At 42.3% G+C, this 19,324-nt stretch overlaps 1 protein-coding gene across 3 annotated transcripts in view; it reads left to right on the top strand.

The window, feature by feature from the left end:
- Positions 1–18,970, top strand: part of C10H1orf146 (chromosome 10 C1orf146 homolog) — a 36,818-nt gene extending 17,848 nt beyond the window's left edge. Inside the window, exons 5-6 of one of the 3 annotated variants that reach the window (XR_003858886.1) lie at positions 16,662–16,939; positions 18,786–18,872. Coding sequence is in view for 2 of the 3 variants with exons in the window: in XM_029617690.1 (XP_029473550.1) it covers positions 18,786–18,911 (126 nt within the window). In the remaining variant the exon portion in view is untranslated. Of the gene's footprint in view, positions 1–15,946; positions 16,153–16,661; positions 16,940–18,785 lie in introns of those variants that run through there. The other 2 variants (XM_029617690.1, XM_029617691.1) reach the window with 2 other exon arrangements.
- The last annotated feature ends 354 nt before the right edge of the window (positions 18,971–19,324 follow it).

Genomic DNA, 19,324 nt, shown 5'->3' with positions numbered 1-19,324 from the left:
GCTTAGTTCCTGTACCTCACTAGAGGGTAAGTTTAAATTGAGCAACTCCGACTTTTCATAGTTGACTCGCATGCCTGACACCGCCGAGAATCTATGGAGCTCGTCCATCACACCCTTCAAGGAGGTCCGGGGATCAGTCAGGGTTAGCATGATGTCATCTGCAAAAAGGGACATTTTTGAGTGTACCGAACCCCCAACAATGCCCTTTATATTTGCAGCTTCTCGAACTCTAATGGCAAAGGGCTCAAAGAACAGAGCAAATAACAAGGGCGATAACGGGCAACCCTGTCTTGTACCTCTCTGAATGGAAAAAGGGGTTCCATACCCGCCGTTCGCCTTCACCCGCGCCTGAGGGTGATCATACAGTTTACGTACCCATAACAAAAAAGAGTTCCCGAAACCCATGGTCTCCAGAGTTTTAAAGAGATACTCCCAGTGGACAAGATCGAAAGCTTTCTCAGCATCCAGTGCTAGGAGTACTGCCGGTGTACCCTTACGCTGAACCACATCCACTATATCCACTATCCGTCGGACATTGTCCGCAGCCAGCCTGCCTGGCACAAAACCCACTTGGTCATTATGTATCAACCCAGGAAGAATCTTGTTAAGTCTGGCTGCTAGTACTCTAGCCAATATTTTCAGGTCAATGTTTATTAAGGAAATGGGACTGTATGAGCTACACTTAGTGGGATCCCTGCTGGGTTTCGCTAATACAGTAATACCTGCTGTATTGCAATCTTTGGTGAAGGAGATATCACCTAACAGAGAGTTAAAAGCATCAGTTAGAGGTTCCACCAACAGGGTCACGAATTTCCTATAATATAAACCAGTGAATCCATCCAACCCTGGTGCCTTTCCCGGCTTAAGTTTCTTTATAGCGGCCGCCACCTCAACCTGTTCTATTGGTTTATCCAGCCCGTCTTTTTGCTGCTCAGTAAGCATCGGAAGTTGTACATCTTCCAAATATCGAGTAATTCCCTCCCCGGTGATGACTGTGTCTCTAGGATAAAGTTCAGAGTAGAAGTCAGTAAAGTTTTTTCGAATGTCCTCTGATGAAGTAATAATATGCCCGGTCGCAGTCTGGAGTTTAGGTATCACCATGCGGGCCTGTGCTGATTTGAGTTGGCGGGCAAGAAACTTTCCCGCCTTGTTCCCCCCTTCGAAAAACTGCTGCTTCAAGAGCATAAGTTGATGACTAATTGCGGTATCCTCTAGCGCCCTCAATTGATCCCTTAGCCTTACTATCTGGTGATATGTCGAGTCGGATTTAGTGCGGCTATGCGATTGCATCAATGTGTTTAGCTCTTGTGTCCACTGCTTACGCTGGCCATCCCTCTTTTTATTGCAATAGGCCGCCCTTGCTATACATGCCCCCCTGACCACCGCCTTGGAGCACTCCCAAACCGTTAGCGGTGACATTCCGACTGTTTGGTAGTGACAAAATAGTCCCTCAATAACTGTTCCACTTGACCGCAAAAAGCTACATCGGTAAGCAGAGAGTCATTAAGGCGCCAAGACCGGAACCCTTTATCCGTACCAGCAAAGGTACACGTGAGCCATATGGGAGCATGGTCGGACCAAGTAATAACATCTATGTCAGTTTTGGCAACTAAGACTTGTAAAGGTTTAGAGAGGAAAAAGTGATCTATTCTAGTATAGGTGCCGTGCGCACTTGAGAAGAAAGTATAGGAGCGAGAGGTTGGAAAACGCTCCCTCCAGATATCCACCAACTCCCAATCTTCTAAAAATTGAATCCACCTCCTACGTGTTGATTGGTCAAACATTTTCCCAGAACTGGAGTCCCTAGATGGGTTCTGAACAAAATTAAAGTCACCTCCCAAAATGAGATCACCCTCTAAATGTTGTTGAAGTAGGATATGGAGCACATCTATGAAGGAGGCTTTTTGAGCTCAATTTGAGCAGAATATATCGGCCCTGGGCGTCATATACGTGAGAAAGGTCTTCATGAACAAAGGTGGGTGCTATCAGCGCCCCTACCCCTGTATACTTTGAGGTTTTTGTACTAGCCGCCCAGTGCGCTGTAGCATAATTAGGGAAGCTTAAGAGTCGCTGGTGATGCCTCCTTACATGCGTCTCTTGTACAAACACTATATCCGCCTGCTGTCTCTGCAGCTCCCAGCGCAGTAAAGACCGCTTCCCTGGTGTATTGAGCCCCTTAACATTTAAGGACAATAATTTAGTCGCCATCTATACTGTCAATAGTCGACCAAATCCCACCTCAAGAGATACTACTCCCTCCTCCCTTGTTTGCAAGTATACTGTAACCAGTGGATCGTGCTGAGATGCGAATAACCACCCCCCATAAAGACCCCCCACTAGCCTCCCGCCACCCACCGCCTCCATTTCCCCCCCCCCCCTATCTTCCCTCACATTAATACCCTCTCCAAACCTGAAACAAGCCACATTGCTTCGATCTAGATTGTTATAAATTGTTCAAACACCACATTACGATGTCACCCCGACGCAATGTAAATTGTCATAAATCCTTGTTGCAATGTAAAATTTTTTTGTTTTAAACTCTCAAATCACCTCATTACTATGTAAACCCATATTCATATGACATTATAAATGTTACTGTAATTACTACTATCCTATATATTTTAAATTGTTATAATTTATACTCATCTCCTTTGTTGCTAGACAAGTTACCATGTTAAATGTTACAATGTAAAACAAGGCAAGTTACCATGTTAATTGTTTCATGTAAAATAAGGCAGACCCTGCCCTATTCACCGAGTTATATGTAAACCGATGTGATATCTCGATCGAATGTCGGTATATAAAAGCAAATACATAAATAAATAAATAAAGCAGGCAGACACTTTTGTGCATACCTATATCCAAACATAAAAACAAAAACTCCAGCATTCCCCCCAATCAGTCCAACTGTATCCCTACAATCCTCCATGGGATACCTCTCCTCCAGAGGTCGGTGATTTCGTACGGTGTGTACTAGTCCCAACATCACACCGTCCCACCCTAATAACATAAACAATGAGTGATAATGCAAAAACCCCTCCATGTAACCAGAGTGAAGAGCACCCTTAACACACAGGTGCCCTATCCTGAATTGCATTAGAATTAAATAACAACATCGCCTATTAGCGAGAACTGGCAGTGGCATCTTAAGGCCTGGCCACCACATCAAACCTTAGTCTCAGAAGAACCACAATAGTCCTGTGAGGCTGGTCTCCTCAGCCGTGTTCCTGCTCTGCCGGTCTTCTAAGATCAGGTTGTCACCGGAGTCTCTTTCCACCTTTATCTGCCCTTTGCCAGCGAGGTGCGTTATCCATCTTCTGCTGTTGAGGTTGTTCACTGGTGTGCTGAAAAGTGACCTGTATTTGTGCTTTAGTAAATGCCACAACTGCTTCAGCCAGCGTAGTAATCTTATAGCTGGTTCCCTGGATTTGAAAATAAAGTCCAAAAAGGAATGTCCATCTATATTTAATATTCCGCTCTCTTAATGGTGCTGTGACTTCAAGCAGCTCATACCGTTTTTTCAGCGTAACTGGAGACAAATCCTGATATATGGATATGGCATGATTATTCCAGCGAATTATATAGATCCGCTCCTTGACGGGAAAGTTAGAAAAGCACAGCACAATGTCTCGTGGTCGCTGATCTGTTCTAGGGCCTAACGCCCGATGCGCCCTTTCAAACTGAACTGCCGCTGGTTCCGAGGTGTGTGCCTGGTCACCCTCCGATCCTTGAAACAGGATGTGTTGACAAATCTGGAGTGCTACCACCTCCACCTCAGCATACTCTGGGGTGTCCGGCACTCCCCGTATGCGTAAGTTATTGTGCCGGTTTCTGTTCTCTAAGTCTTCAACCTTACTCTGAAGGTCCAGTATGGCAGAGGATGTAGAAGCCTGCTGGTTAACAAGTGTGTTGATGGAGTCACCATGGGCGTCAATCCTAGTTTCGTTTTCATCCACCTTGTGCCCTAATGCTGCCAGGTCTTCCTTCAAGTCGGCCACGGATGCCATGATGTCTGCACGATGCTGCTTTAAATCTGCACGAATCTCCATAAACCAAGTCCTGGCTTCCGCCTGAGTCAGCAGCGCTGCATCAGGGGTATTATCACCAAGGCTCTGTGCCTCTATCTGCTCCTGTTCAGGAGAAACCGTTCCCCCTGCTGCGGCAGCCTCCGCGCCGCCATCTTGGCTCAGCAGGGCCGCCGACCTGTCAAACGAGAATTGCCGCAAATCTGTGGTCTTCCTCTTTGCGGCCATGGCATCGGGCAGAGGAGGTGTTCCGCACACGATAAATATTAAGTCCGGCAATTTTCGCAAGGTTTTGCTGCTTCTGGCGGGGTTTTTTAGCGAGCGGGTGGACGGAGCGAAGGCTTTATGCGACTGCACGCATCCGCCGGAAACAGCGCCCCCCCCCTTGCTGGGAAATTTTTAGGGTGTTTTTATCCACTTTGTGTAAGAGACTGGCCTGTAGTCTATAAGAACCTTCTCCCATTCTTTGTCTATGAAAGAAAAATCTATTGAATAAAACCCTTTGTTTAAAAATGTATAATCAAGGGCTTTAATCCTTCTACAAAATGAGAATACAGTACCAGCAATAGCATAGTCACTAGAGAGTAAACAACATTGCACAGATGACTGAGGTTCAATTGATTGTCCAGTGGCATTACAAAATTATCTCCATTTTGTTTTCTTGTGAATTGGTATAATCCACTATTTAAAAACAATGTCCTTCTTTCCAAAAGTATGACATAACAATTTTTTCTTACAAAAATTCTATATACATAAAAATAAAGGTCAATAAACAATTATACTTGGCAAAATAGCTCAGTGGTAGAGAACCATCTGCAAGTGCAGATCTGTTGCCAACTTTACTTTCAGCCTGCAGGTGCCACTGTGAGCTGCTTGGACTATCTATTCAGTCCTCCCTGCCCCATGTTCCTTACTTCCTTCCAGCATTCATCTTGTTTCCTGCCTAGACATGTATTATATGCAGGCCTTTTCTCAATCAGTTGCCAGTGCTTGGTCCTACCTTCTGATCCTTTTACTCTGGCTCCATTCCTGCTACTTGAATACAGAAGACTACTTCATCTCTGGTTTCTACCTTTAGCATTCTTACCTGATCTTCCTGTACCTGGATTTCTGATGTGCTTCAGTTTCTCGCTGTTTTCCAAGTTTAAAGCTTCTTGTATTGGGAGCTACTCCCATTCCTCATACCTTGATGGCCACCCATACCTGAGGGCTCAACCCAAGGGGAAGGTAGTTGGCATAGGTGGAAGATGCTCAGCTTTCCTGCTCTCACTGTCATTGGCCTGAATTTGCCTCTCCAGATGTTAAGCCACTCGTTCCTGAAGCAATTCACAGATGACTATCATCGTACTCCAAGGAGCCAATGTGAATTCTGAGAAGACTAGTTAGCCAAATTGTTTGAAAATTCAAGGAAAGGTGAAAAAATTGTAATAGGATTTTGTTGGTAGCTGAAGGGCTGATGTAATAAGGCACGCTGACATTAGCGCAGTTTTTACTCTTGTTTTAGTGCTCATTTTTCTGCATTAACTCCGGAATTTATCAGTGTTTTTAACTCTGAAAAAATGTGTACTTAGAAGTAAAAACCTGTGGTAAAATTAGTGCAGGTGTATGCAAATCTCATGTTAAAGAAGGTATTAGCTATTCTTTAGCAATGCAGGGAGGTGTGTTAAACACAGTTTAAGACACATTTTCTTAATGCTGGAAATTTAACTCCTGAGTCACTCACATTTCTGGTGGCTATGTTATTCTATTGTTGTGAATAAAACATAAAAAGAGGGAGAAAATGTGCTTTGCAATTTTATTAACAACTAGCTGTACCTGGCCACGCGTTGCTGTGGCTCAGTCTGGTTAAATGGAAAAGAAAGAAAAGAGAAAGCGCACGTTTCAAATATGGTTAATTTCACAATGCTTGTGGGTATACAATATTTTTTGTTGTTCCAGTGTCTGTGCAGATATAGGTTGTCTGGTTTGCTGACTCTAGAACACGCAACATATAATTGTCCATGTGAGAAGCAATCCGTGTCTAGATGTAAACCGCATAATTCTAGAAATGAAAAAGAATGAAAAAAGAAAAAACATAAACTATACTCACTAAATGAACGGTATGGTAAACGACACAGCTCAATTCCAACGCAATGTCACACGAAATGATTAAATCAAAATGAAAATAAATTGAAATCTATGAAAATTCAATTTAACAATGCAATCAGAAACATTGAAATGGAATCGTAAAATATTTAGTCCAAGCCGTTAAGCCCGTTAAAACGAGCGAGAATTTTGTCCCCTCTCCTCCTACGTCTTTGCTCTGCTCCGCTCCCCCGCCACCCAGCACCACAAAGGGCCAAAGGCGGCGGCGGTGGTAGGAGCTGCAGCGGTGGCCGAGGGGGATCTCGTGAGGCGTAATGGTCCTGCCATCCCAACTCCCTCCCCCCTTCCCCAGTGGGGGAGGGACAGGCTCAGACCCCTTTCACTCTATCCTTACAGGCCCCAACTCCTTTGCTCTCTCATTCCCCTCTACACTGAACCCCTTCCACTGTAACCTATGAGTGGAGAGCTGGGGGGGGGTAAAGAATCTCTCTCTCATACAGCCCCCTACATAGGCTTCCTCTCTCTCTCTCTCTTGCACATACACTCTCCCTCTGTCCCTCACACACGCACACCCAATCCCTCTCACACACATACACAATCCCTCACGTAGTCTCCCTCTCTCTCTGGCACTCACACTCGCCTTCAGCACACATTACCACAGTTCTCTCTCACACAGTTAAAATGGGCAGGATTTTTGTCCCCTCCCCACCTAAGTCTTTGCTCTGCACTCGCAAGAGCTTGCAAAGTTCCCATGCCAGTTGTGTCTGGGAGAGAGAGGAAAACACTCCATTCCCCCCCCCCTCGCAAAGGGCAGGCGGCAGGCACTGCAACAGATTTGGGACACATTTCCTAGCTTACTTTGCTCTTTCTGGCAGACCTGTGCCTTTAAGAAATCCGATCGGGGGCTTGAGAGGGAGGAGGGAGCAGGGCTCTGGCTTTCACATTCATCACGGTGCTTTGCTGGGAGTGGGGGTGGAGCGATGCCCATGTAAACTCTTCCCATGGTGGCTGAGACCCACAGGCGGGCTGACAGCACTGCCTACCCCGCCCCCCCCCCCCCCCCCAGTTGCGGGATATTTACTTGGCTTCTCCTTATCTGCGGGACTCGGGGCGGGGGAGGAGGGCGAGCTGTTCTCTGTTCAGCTCTTTGTGCTTTGGCTGCTGCAGCTGCTTGTGATCTCTTCACAGCCGCCTTCTACTGCATTTGCTCTGCTCCGGCCGTCCCAATTCCCTCTCCCCCTTGCCCGGCGGTGGACGCACTGGCTCAGCGACTTTTCTACCCTTTCCTCCTCCTGTGTGTAACTGTCCGGCAGTCCCTACTCCCTCCCCCCTTCCCCAGCGGGGGAGGAACGGGCTGAGCCGTTTCTCGGAGCGGCGACTCGTCTGCCCTTTCCTCCTCCCCTCTGTGACACCCATCACGTAGCGCAGAGCTCAATGGTCTGCACATGCATGGTAGAGCTGCTCTCTACTGCGCATTTGCGGGCCGTGGGTCAGAGACCATTTATATTGTAGATAGCGTGTGTTGCTTGTATGTCCAACAGATGGCGTTGTTTTTCCAAAAAAGCATGTTTTTACCTGTCACAGGTGTGACATCTATATAATATAGGTATATAAAAACACGCGCGTATTTGAATGCAACATTGTGTCAAAATTTCAAAGCAATCGGTGAAGAACTTTCGGAGATTTAAGATTTTGAACAAACGAACATTTACATTTTTGTTTATATAGATATAGTTTAAAGCTATTCAATACAAAACTTTTATAACAAAAATATCATACCAAGAGTCCCAATAACTAAAGGTGGCACTACTAGTTATAAATTAAAACCAATTACATTCACCTACTAATTCACCCAACAAACATGCATCACATTCAAACTACATACTACTACACTCGTAATACTCTTTTAAAAAACTTTTGATTTATGCTCGTAGCAGGAGATATGCGCATATATGAGCAGCTTATAAAATCCGCTCGGCACGCACCGGCCTGATTTGTGTGACTATCTCGCCTGCAGGGCTTTTAAAATTCACCTATTAGAGTATAAGTGAGCAAGACCAAGAAAACATGAGGATTCAGAAGACTGGCAACAATCTTTGGGAACTGTTTAAAACAGTAAATTGCTTGATTTCTGTTCTCAATAATACTTCTGTGACTACTTCTGTTGCCTCTACCTAGCTACATTCTAACAACTTTGCAGATTTTTTTAAACTAAAAAGGCTCTTTGCTGGTATATCCTCTAGTGGAAAAGATTCTGTACTGGAAGTCCTTCTCGCAATGATGTAATGGGAGGAATTTGAGCCAGTAGCTGATTCTGAGATTACCGTAGTTATTGTTAAATCTATGAACTCAGCTTATCGACATCTTAACCCATGTGCTACAACAGTCTTAAAGGTCTTAGTGAATGACTTCTTGACCCCATTCAGAAATCATTTTACTTTTTTCAGAATATTCCTTGTCTGCATCCTCTTTTAGATGTTATTTATTTTATTTATTTATTTAAATTCTTTTAATATACCGATGCTCAAGACCAAGTCTTATCATACCGGTTTACAATAGAACTAGGGGGAAAACCAATTAACATCGATATAGAAGGCAAAGTTACAAAAAACAGGGAGCATAAACATGGGCATAAACATGTTAGTGGTCTCATAGGTGGTTATCTGGCTGCATTTTTCTGGAGAAGGGCCCAAATTACATGTTGCGACCGTCGCTGCTCGACATCCTCACTCCGCCCTCTTTACCTCTGTGGCGACTCCCTCCGGGTCTGATGGACGGCGGGCTGCCACGCGTCTCCATGCAGTCTCCCTCCGACCTCCCCGGACCGGCTCGACGTTGCAGATCCGCCATGTTGCCTGAAGACCTAGGGCGCGCGCGCTCTGATTGAAGTGGATGATGTCATCTCAGGGGGTCGCCCCTGAGGTTCGCGCTCTAGCTGTACCAGCTAGAGCGCGAACCTCAGGAGCGACCCCCTGAGATGACGTCATCCACTTCCAATATTTAAAGGTCTCTATTTCACTATCTACTGAGTTAGCAAGGAAGGGGATTGCTTCGGCTTCACCTCCCAAGCTACTCTGCCTCCTCGGACTTACCAGAGGTACCCGCTACTCGGGGGCCTCGCTCTTTTTCTTTACTTTCAGATTACAGATAGGAACCGGTACTCGCTCCTAGAGGGCCCATGTTCCTGGACACTCTGAAGATTCTCTTCTGCTTGGAAGCTATCGTTGCTACAAACAATTGTGAATTACCATCGCTCTCTCAGAGCTTTCCCTGGAACCAGGTACTCGCTCCTTGAGGGCCTAAACCTTTACAGCACCTGAGCTTCCTTTAGACCTTATGTGAGTTTTGTCATCTAGTTCTGTTCATGAACTCTGCCTACTCTGCCTACTCACTTTCTACAGTTTCTCAACAACTCAACCATCCTGGATCACTGTTCCAGTACCTGAGGGACTACAGCCCTGCCGGGCATATCAGCTCACTACTGTCACCTCTGGTGGTTTCAAAAACCTGTTTAATAAAAGAACTAATGTGTGTCTGTCTCCATACTCAAGCCTAGCCAGTGGTCCCTCTCGGGATATCCTCCCGGGGGCATGGTCATCTGCCATCGGCCCAGGGATCCACCCACAACTATATCAGATTGATGACTCCTTCTTCTTAGGAGCCTATAACATCAGATTGCTGACTCCTCCTTCTTTAGGAGCCAATAAGAACAGATTGCTACTCCGCAGTCTAACTAACAGCAGATTTATTACAGATTGCTATCTCCTAGCTTGTCAACTAAGCTGATAATAACAGATTGCTAACTTCCAGCTTTAACACAGAGCTTTCCTAACATTACATCAGATCAGTGGGTTCTGGAGGTAGTCAGGGACAGCTATAGTCTGCAGCTTTCCCACCCTATTTCAGTCACTTTTATGGTCTCCACTTGTTGTTCCACTCCAAATGAGAGGAAATCCGCATCAGCCTCAACAGTCTTCTGAATTTAGGTGCAGTAGTCCCGGTGCTGGCTTCTCAAAGGGGTCAGGGAAGATATTTAATTTATTTTTTGGTTCTGAAGAAGGAAAGAACTTTTCAATCTATTTTATATTTGAAACAGGTCAACAAAGCTCTAAAAATAATAAATTTCAAAATGGAAATGTTGAAATTAGTGAAATTAGCAATATAGCAGGGAGAATTTTTTACATGCATAGCCCTAGATTTATCAGAATGCTATAAATATAGTGGAAATAGAATCTGTGATGTGTGTAGTTAGGATAAATTCCATGCTCCTGCATTGAGTAGGTAATTTTTGCAAGCTGTGATATATTTATCACACCAGTGCTAATTTTTGCATTGCATGCTGATTAATCCACCACAGATGTGTTACCAACTGAAAAGGTTTTTATTGTACATGCTGAGAGACAGAGAGAGCCTCTGTAGAGACCAATATGTAACTTTACTATTTATGCCACTGTAAGAGGGGGCACTTTTAACTCGGGGTGGGGTTTGAGGGGACAGTTTTACATAAGAACATAAGAAATAAGAAATTGCCATACTGGGTCAGACCAAGGGTCCATCAAGCCAGCATCCTGTTTCCAACAGTGGCCAATCCAGGCTACAAGTACCTGGCAAGTACCCAAAATCTAAGTATATCCCATGCTACTGATGCTAGTAATAGTCAACTTGATTAATAGCAGGTAATGGACTTCTCCAAGAATTTATCCAAACCTTTTTTAAACCCAGCTACACTAACTGCACTAACCACATCCCCTGGCAACAAAGTACAGAGTTTAATTGTGCACTGAGTGAAAAAGAATTTTCTCCAATTAGTTTAAATGTTACATGCTAACTTCATGAAGTGCCTCCTAGTCCTTCTATTATCCAAAAAGAGTAAATAACCGATTCACATTTACCCGTTCTAGACCTCTTATGATTTTAAACACTTCTATCATATCCCCCCTCAGCTGTCTCTTCTCCAAGCTGAACAGCCCTAACCTCTCTAATCTTTCCTCATAGGGGAGCTGTTCCTAGTGTTAAGGCCCTAACGCAAAATGATAAATGACTCTGATAGATCTGACAGAGGTGTAGCTCCATATTCTGATAAGAGAGGATCATCAGAAGTATCTTCAATTTGCAGTTTTAGGAGGTCATTTTCAGTATTGAGCCCCGCCCTGCGACTTAGTCACTGCACCAAGGGCCTTCTCCAAATTGATGGTGGTAGTAGTGGCAGCCCTTTGCCGGGAAGGAATTTTGATCCATCCTTATCTCAATGACTGGATGATCAGGGTGAAATCAATCCTACTACGATACCTTTTCAATTCCCCGTAATTACAAAAGAGGAGGAGGCCTGCTACTCATTATAAGAAAACACTTTTCAATGAAAATAATCCCACATAACCTCCCAAAACAATTTGAAGTTACTCTCTTCGACTCCCAATATCTGCAAATCTGCCTCGTATATTGCCCACCGAAACTGCTAGACAGCAACATCTCTCCGCTCATTGAATTTCTTATTTCAAACATCAACACAAAAAACCTTCTATCATCCTTGGAGACTTCAACCTCCATACAGATGCCAACCCCTGTTCTCCAAGCTGCGAAACCCTATTAGACATGCTGTCAAGTTTAAACTTCATCCTTCAGGTGAATAACCCTACTCACAAAGCAGGTCACACACTTGACCTGATTTTCACCAATAACTTCTTCACGAACACTTCCATTTCTCACAACCCAGTTCCATGGTCTGACCACCATCTCTTACTTTGCAAGTCTCAAACAAACTACAACAACACAACAAATAATAATTCTACAAAAAAATCCTTCAAATTCCGTCCTCCTTTTCAAACGAATCTTCTCCTTCAAGAACTAGGACTTCAACTAGCGAATCTAGATTTATCAAACATACACAACGCTATCCATTCCTGGTCTGCAATCACTGAAACAACTGCTAACATCATTAACCCGGAGAAGATCAAACGTCTAAAGAACAAAAACGAAATTCAAAACTCCTGGTTTAACACCACCCTAAAAAACATGAAATCAGCTCTCAGGAAAACAGAGAAAGAATGGCAAAAAATAAGCTACCTGCCACACAACAAAAATACCGTACACAATTAGCAGCCTACAAAAAATCAATCCAAAACACAAAACGGAACTACTACAGCTTTAAAATTATTAATTCCTCTAACAAACCCAAATCCTTGTTCAACTTTGTAAATAACCTCATTTCTGATATCTCCACCTCCAACGCAACTATCACCAATAAAAACCTAAGCCAAGATTTAGCCTTCTTCTTTAAGGACAAAATCTCCAAAATAACAGATACCTTTAACTCCACTTCAAGCTTCAATTTTCAATCATCAACAATTAACATCCCTCCTTGGCTCGATTTCAGACCTATCTCCATCATAGAAACAGAAAACATGCTGAAGAAAATCAACCCTGCACGACACGAACTTGACACCATTCCCACCCGAGTACTTAAAGAAATTGCTTATCCTTTAGCTCCAACAATTTCAGCAATCATCAACAAGTCGCTCGAGGAAGGCGAGCTGCCTCCCAAGTTAAAAATCGCCACCATCACACCTTTATTAAAGAAAAAAAACCTCAACCCAGACGACCTAAACAACTACCGCCCAATCTCCAACCTACCCTTTTTCGCCAAAGTGATAGAGAAGGCAGCTTTGAAACAACTCAACGAACATCTAGACGATAACAAAATCCTCTTTCCCTCCCAATTTGGCTTCAGAAAAAACCACCGCACTGAAACCCTCCTACTTAACCTCTCCAATACCATCCTAAGAGGACTTGACAACAAAAAAGGATACCTTCTGATTCTTTTAGACCTTTCTGCAGCCTTCGACACAGTGGATCATAAAATTCTTATCTCATGTCTAGAATCCATTGGACTAGCTGGCAAGACTCTTAGTTGGTTTACATCCTTCCTTAATAATAGACACTTCAAAGTTTCTCACAACAATTGCTCATCGAACCCCATCCCCCTCGAAACAGGTGTGCCACAAGGATCAGCACTTTCACCCATCTTATTCAACATTTACCTTACCCCTCTTTGCCATCTTCTATCTAGACTCGACATAACGTATTACATGTATGCCGATGATATACAATTCCTCATTCCAATTTCCTCCTCGATAGAAGATGCTATGTCTAAAGCAGCCTCACACCTGGACACAATCAGAAACATGCTAATTCATCTTAAACTATGTCTAAATACCAGAAAAACTGAATGTATCCTAATTGCCAAAAAAATTCCTGATCATAAAACAATTCCACCCTTCCACTTTGACAAGACCCTCGTCCATCTTAAAGAGAGCGTTAAAAACCTGGGATTTTGGTTAGACATTGACCTAAACTACAAAAAACACATCGCTACAAAAATAAAAGAAGGCTTCTACAAACTTCAGATATTAAAACATCTAAAACCTCTGCTTCACCCCCATGATTTCAAAACCGTCCTACAAGCCCTCTTATTTTCCAGTTTGGATTACTGCAACTCCCTTTTTGATTGGCCTTCCAAAATCTTCTTTGAGACCCTTACAGCTCCTTCAGAACGCTGCAGCCAGAGTACTAACAGGTAAAAGAAAAGCCGATCACATTACACCTGTTCTCAATCAATTACAGTGGCTCCCTATTGAAAAAAGAGTAGAATTTAAAGTTCTCTCTATTCTTCACAATGCAATTTACAAAGCCGATTACTCCGCCTTTGATGACATCATTCATTTACATTGCTCTCAATGAACAACAAGAACTACTAGTAAAATCCAACTAGTGATTCCCTCACTTCCACAGGCCAAATTATCCTCCACCAGAAACAGAACCCTTTCCATTATTGGCCCAAAACTTTGGAATTCATTACCTCATTTCCTCACCAATCAAGAAAACTTAAAATCCTTCAAAAAAGACCTAAAATCCTGGCTACTCAGCCAATCTTTTAAAGAATGCACTCAATGACTTATAGTATATTAACATAGCCTGCTATCTTTCAATATCCCCCTCAATCAATCTCCCTGTTTCATGATGCAGATGTCCTCTGTTTTCAATGTTCCCAGATATCTCTGTTCACCTACTCAGGGTTTCCACCCTGTGTTATCCTGTTATACTCATTCTCCTTGTTATGTCTTTGCTCATTATTGTTAATTTTTTGAAATTTTTAAATTTCAAACATCGTTCAATGTAACATGTTGTTTTGTATGTAAACCGGAGTGAAGGCAACTCTGCTATACCTCGGTATATAAATAATGCTAAATAAATAAATAAATCCAGGAAATCGAGGCAGCTACAACCTGAGTAGTGCAATTTTTACAAAGTCTGGACTGGATTGTTGACTTCAGCAAAAGTAAGCTGGTACCATCTCAAGCATTGGAATATCAAGGGGTGATGCTGGATACAAAGATGGGTTGGGTTCTGCTGACTCAGGAAAGGATTCAGAGGTTGCAGTCAATACGATGGCTCATGAGATCTCAAAGGCCTACAGTAAGGAGTTATCTTAAGATTTTGGGGTCCATAGCAGCAATATAAGGAAGCTGCGGAATATAAGCTTGTAAAATAAAATAAAAATAAATAAATAAATACACAAATATTGGATTTAGTTCCCTGGGCAGGATTTCACATGAGACCATTGCAGAAGGTGGTGTTCTTTAGGTGGTCTTCTCAGTCCGGCATTACTCCATCAGACATTTGTTGTTAGGTCAAGTCAAGAAAAATTTGGAATGGTGGCTAGTGTCAAAGAACTTGGAATTGGGGGTGGATCTCAACCCTCCAGCATGGATCACAGTGATGAAAGATGCCAGTCTACTCAGCTGGGTAGCACACTGTTTAAATCAAGTTGCTCAGAACACTTGGTTTCCAGAAGAAGGCAGGTGGTCCATCAACAGATTGGAGACAAAAGTGATAAGAAAAGCCTTGTTGCAGATCGCTCCTCTTGTCTGAGGACAGGTGGTAAGAATTCTTTTGGACAACGCAATAATGGTAGAGTATGCAAATCACCAGGTGGTACCAGAAGTCAGCAAGCGGCATAAGAAATAAGCAGTGCAAGTTGATGTTTTAGGCGGAAAAACAAGTAAGGATGCTTTCCACAGGACACACGCTTTCCACAGGTATAGATAATGTGCAGGTGAATTTTCTCAGTTGAAATTCTTTGGATCCAGTGGAGTGGTCCCTCTTGGAGGGTCTTTGCAATGATTGTTCACAAGTGGGGGAGGCTGGTTCTGGATTTGATGGCTACCTATGTCAACACCAAAGTAAGCTGGTTTTTAATCAGAAGATGAAACAGAGCTCATCAGGATTGGCTGCTGTCATTTAAGTATGACCAGTGAGGGGTCTTCTTTATGTTTTTCTGCCTTGGCCCTTTATAGGCAGAATCTTGCAGAGGATATCCAGTCATCAGGGACATGTGATCTTGGCAATGCCTGATTAGCTTAGAAGACCTTGGTATGTGGATCTAGTGAGGTTGCTGGACGGCAAACTGGTGCAGTTACTGCAGACCAGGAGATTGTTACACCAAGGTTCAGTGGTACACCGAGATCCATTGTATTTTTGTCTTATGGCTTGGTCATTGAGAGGAAGAGAGTAGTCAAGAGAGGCCTGCAGTTATAGGCAGTGCCTTGTTGCCAGCCCTCTTTCTGTCTATGCTTGTAAGTTTATTAAAAATAGTCCAGAATGGTAGCATTGACAACCTAGGGCATGCTACACTAGAAGGTAGTTCAATCATTGGAGGCTGTAGAGTGGGGCCAATTTAGCTGGTTTCATGCCTGTAATGAAGGTCCAGCGAGAAAGAAGAGAAAAAGCCAGTTAGGAAGAGGCAGTAGTGACAGTTTGTCTACTTTACCTTCTTGCAGAGGATGACACACAACATGACTCTGATGGTCTGGGACCCAGTGGCCTGGGAAGTCCTAGACAGCATCTGCGAGTGCTACCAGCCAGTCCAGAGGAGGGGTAAGCAGAGTCTTTAGTGGCTCAAGAAGAACATGAGAGTGGAATGGAACAAGTAAACGTTAATCCGTTGCTTACTCTTTTGAAAAGTACAAAGTCCAGAGGACACACAATGAAGTTACCAGGTAATACATTTAAAACTAATAAGAGAATTTTTTTTTTTTTTTACTCAACGCATAATTAAGCTCTGGGATTAATTGCCAGAGGATGTGGTGAAAGCAGTTAGTGTAACTGTGTTTAAAACAGGTTTGGACAAGTTCCTGGAGGAAAAGTCCATTAACCATTATTAAGGTAAAGTTGCAGAAATCTACTGCTTATTCTTGGGATAAACAGCTTGGAATCTATTTTCCCCTTGTGATCCTGCCAGGTACTTGTGACCTGGCTTGGCCCCTGTTGGAAACAGGATACTGGGTGAAAAACCTTTGGTCTAACCCAGTATGGCAGGTCTTATGTTCTAAGTGACAAGAGATGAGAAGCACACCCAGACTTTGTTGGAGGACAAGCCTTTACCCCCTATAGCAAAGCACATACTTCTGATGTTTTGGGACAAGGGGGAAGGCAGAGAAAGGGAAGAGGCCAAGTTTTCTCCTATAACTGATGAAGAAGTGTCTTTCATTCCAGCCAAAAGTCGCATATTGGTCTAAAATGATGAGTGGCAAATCTGCTTGTAGGCATAAGGCAGAACATATGGGGCCTCAAGAAAATACTGCTGGAAGAGCTGCAGGGTATTGGCTGGGTGCCGCAGAGGAATTGCAATTCATGAGGGAAATGCTTCAGTAGATGACTCATGCTAGCTGCATGGAGTTAATGCAGTGGTTGGAGAATGAACCTCCCATCTTAGTGATGGGGAGTACAATGCATACATTACTATCTCTGGAAACATTATCAGTGATCAAAAGGTAAGAAATATAGAAAGTATACCAATTCATAATGCCGTTGACTATGAGATTAAGGCGTGATCTTAATTCCTTAAAAATGTAATTTCACTGGGAGTTTGGATATGACATTGAGTCTTATTTGAATATTCACAGAGAATAAATATTAGGGGTAATAGATGGGGTGAAAATAAAATGTTGTCTATCTGTTACTGTAATGCTACATGTTGTTTCGATAAGGATGCGGCAACTTGTTATTGAAATAATAAAGTTTCATAAAACAGGTGCCATTAAGTCATACTTTCTCTTGTCTCTATCTTCACTTTTAGCAGCCAAGGATCCTTTATGCTTATTCTATACTCTCTTAACCTCCATTACTGCTTTAGCCTCCACCACTTTCCCCAGGCAGACATTCTACATTCGCCACACTTTCCAGTAAAGTATTTTCTGTTACTCCTCAATATTCCACCTCAGTCTCAATATTATGGCCACTTGTTCTAAAACTTTCCCTTGAAACAAGCTTACTTCTTGTGCATTATTATATGCCTTTCAGGTATGTGAATGGTAAATTATTACTGATCAAGTGAAAAAGACCATCAAAATTGATGGGAAAATTTCATCTACACAAGTAGTGTCACTTTCCCGATAGTGGACACAGAACTCCTGCACATAACATGCATAGTTCTATAGTGTTTCCTCACCAGACACAGAACACATGTACCTGTAACAGCACATGTAATTTCACCTGCAGAGGCTGTATAGTGAAAGAATATGTGGGTTTTGTGTGTACATGGCCCTGGGTTCAGGGGAAACATGTAACATGCCAAAATCCTTTTCATTTAGTTCCTTCCTTAATTAACATTCCTAAAGGACAACTCACTGGGATACTGAGATTAAAGCCTATGGAGCTAAAATCAGTCATCACACATCCCAAAACAGCATGGGATCTGTCAATGTTTTTAATATTCATTGTTTCTGGCTTATTCTCGATTTTGTTGATATGACTATCACTGATTATGTATGTTTTCCTTTTATCCGCCGAGATTTGTGGATCGATGGAATATAAATTATTTAAATAAATAAATGGCAAATATGCTTTTTCCATTGTGACCACAGTGACCAATTGGGAACCTTAGCAGATGTTTTTATTAAATAAAAATTAATTTAAAGGTAAAGGATATGATTACATAGTTACATGTGCACTGTTTTAGCCTCAGCTCAATATAGAGAGGCATATCAGATCATATTGTGTGTATGTTGCGGTTTCTGTCTTTGTGTGCGTATGTGTTCTCCTTATAACTTAACAGTTGGGCTTAGCTCAACCAAACTTGGTATGGAGTTAGGTTGTTGGGGGGGGGGGGGGGGGGGGGGAGAGAAGGGGCATTTGGCCATTTATTTTCAAACTTGGGAGTGCAGGAGAGGGGCGAACTTGTAAATTTTGCCATAAAAAATGAATTGGCACTAGAACTGATGCTGGTCCGAATGTTGTTCTTTCTACTTGTTTATAGCTAGAATGATAAACCTGCAAAAAAATGCTTTTTCTAATTATTTGATATTGCTAGTATTTTGTTATCATATACAATATTACATTTTTTGTATGCTCTTTATGTCTATTGCAGTTCAGAGTGAGTGCTTTTTTTTTTTGCCTGTTTGCACTGTGTAGATGTTTTGCCATCGTGCACATCCGCAACAGCTAATAACACTTATATAATGCCAACATTCAGAACTTAGATTTATAATCCACTCTTCAGTGTATTTATCCCAGATAGCTAAGTGAGAGCCCTGGTTTGCTAAAGGACTTCTATCATTCGTTTTTTAAAATATTCCATTATTTTCTTCCACAAATTGGTGCTATCTGTTTCTCCTTTAGGCAACGTGCAAAGTACATATCGATGCTATTCATGACAGAATATTAATGGCAAAATCACATATCATAGAACATAGCCCTATCTGGAAGACTCTTCACAAGCTTTATTTTGATTTTGAATTAAAGTAATATCAGCAAGAGCTTTTATGTAAGATACTAAACTTTGAGAAATAAAATACAAATCAATAGTTATGTTTATTTAGTTTGCTATCTTTGTGTAGATGTGTATTGCTGAATAAATATGTAACAATGCATATTGCCATGTATTGAATGTATTTCTTAAACTGATGTACTCCAAATATTAGATGGCATTAGTAAATCATTTTGTTTAGAAATGATGAAAAATGTTAATACAAAGTGTATGTGTAAACAAGAAGCAATTTAAATATATTTTATGCAGATTGTATTTAGCTTTATCAAAATACATCTCTGTATTTCTTTATTTTGATATTTTATATACTGTAGTTCCAAATAAAGATCACGAAATGGCAGTAATTTGGTATACATTATAAAACTTTGAACTCTTTGAGGATACAGGATAG

The sequence above is a fragment of the Rhinatrema bivittatum genome, chromosome 10 (genome assembly GCF_901001135.1).
Source record: "Rhinatrema bivittatum chromosome 10, aRhiBiv1.1, whole genome shotgun sequence".
NCBI classification, from domain to species: Eukaryota; Metazoa; Chordata; class Amphibia; order Gymnophiona; family Rhinatrematidae; genus Rhinatrema; species Rhinatrema bivittatum.
This window is presented reverse-complemented; position numbering and strand designations above follow the sequence as displayed.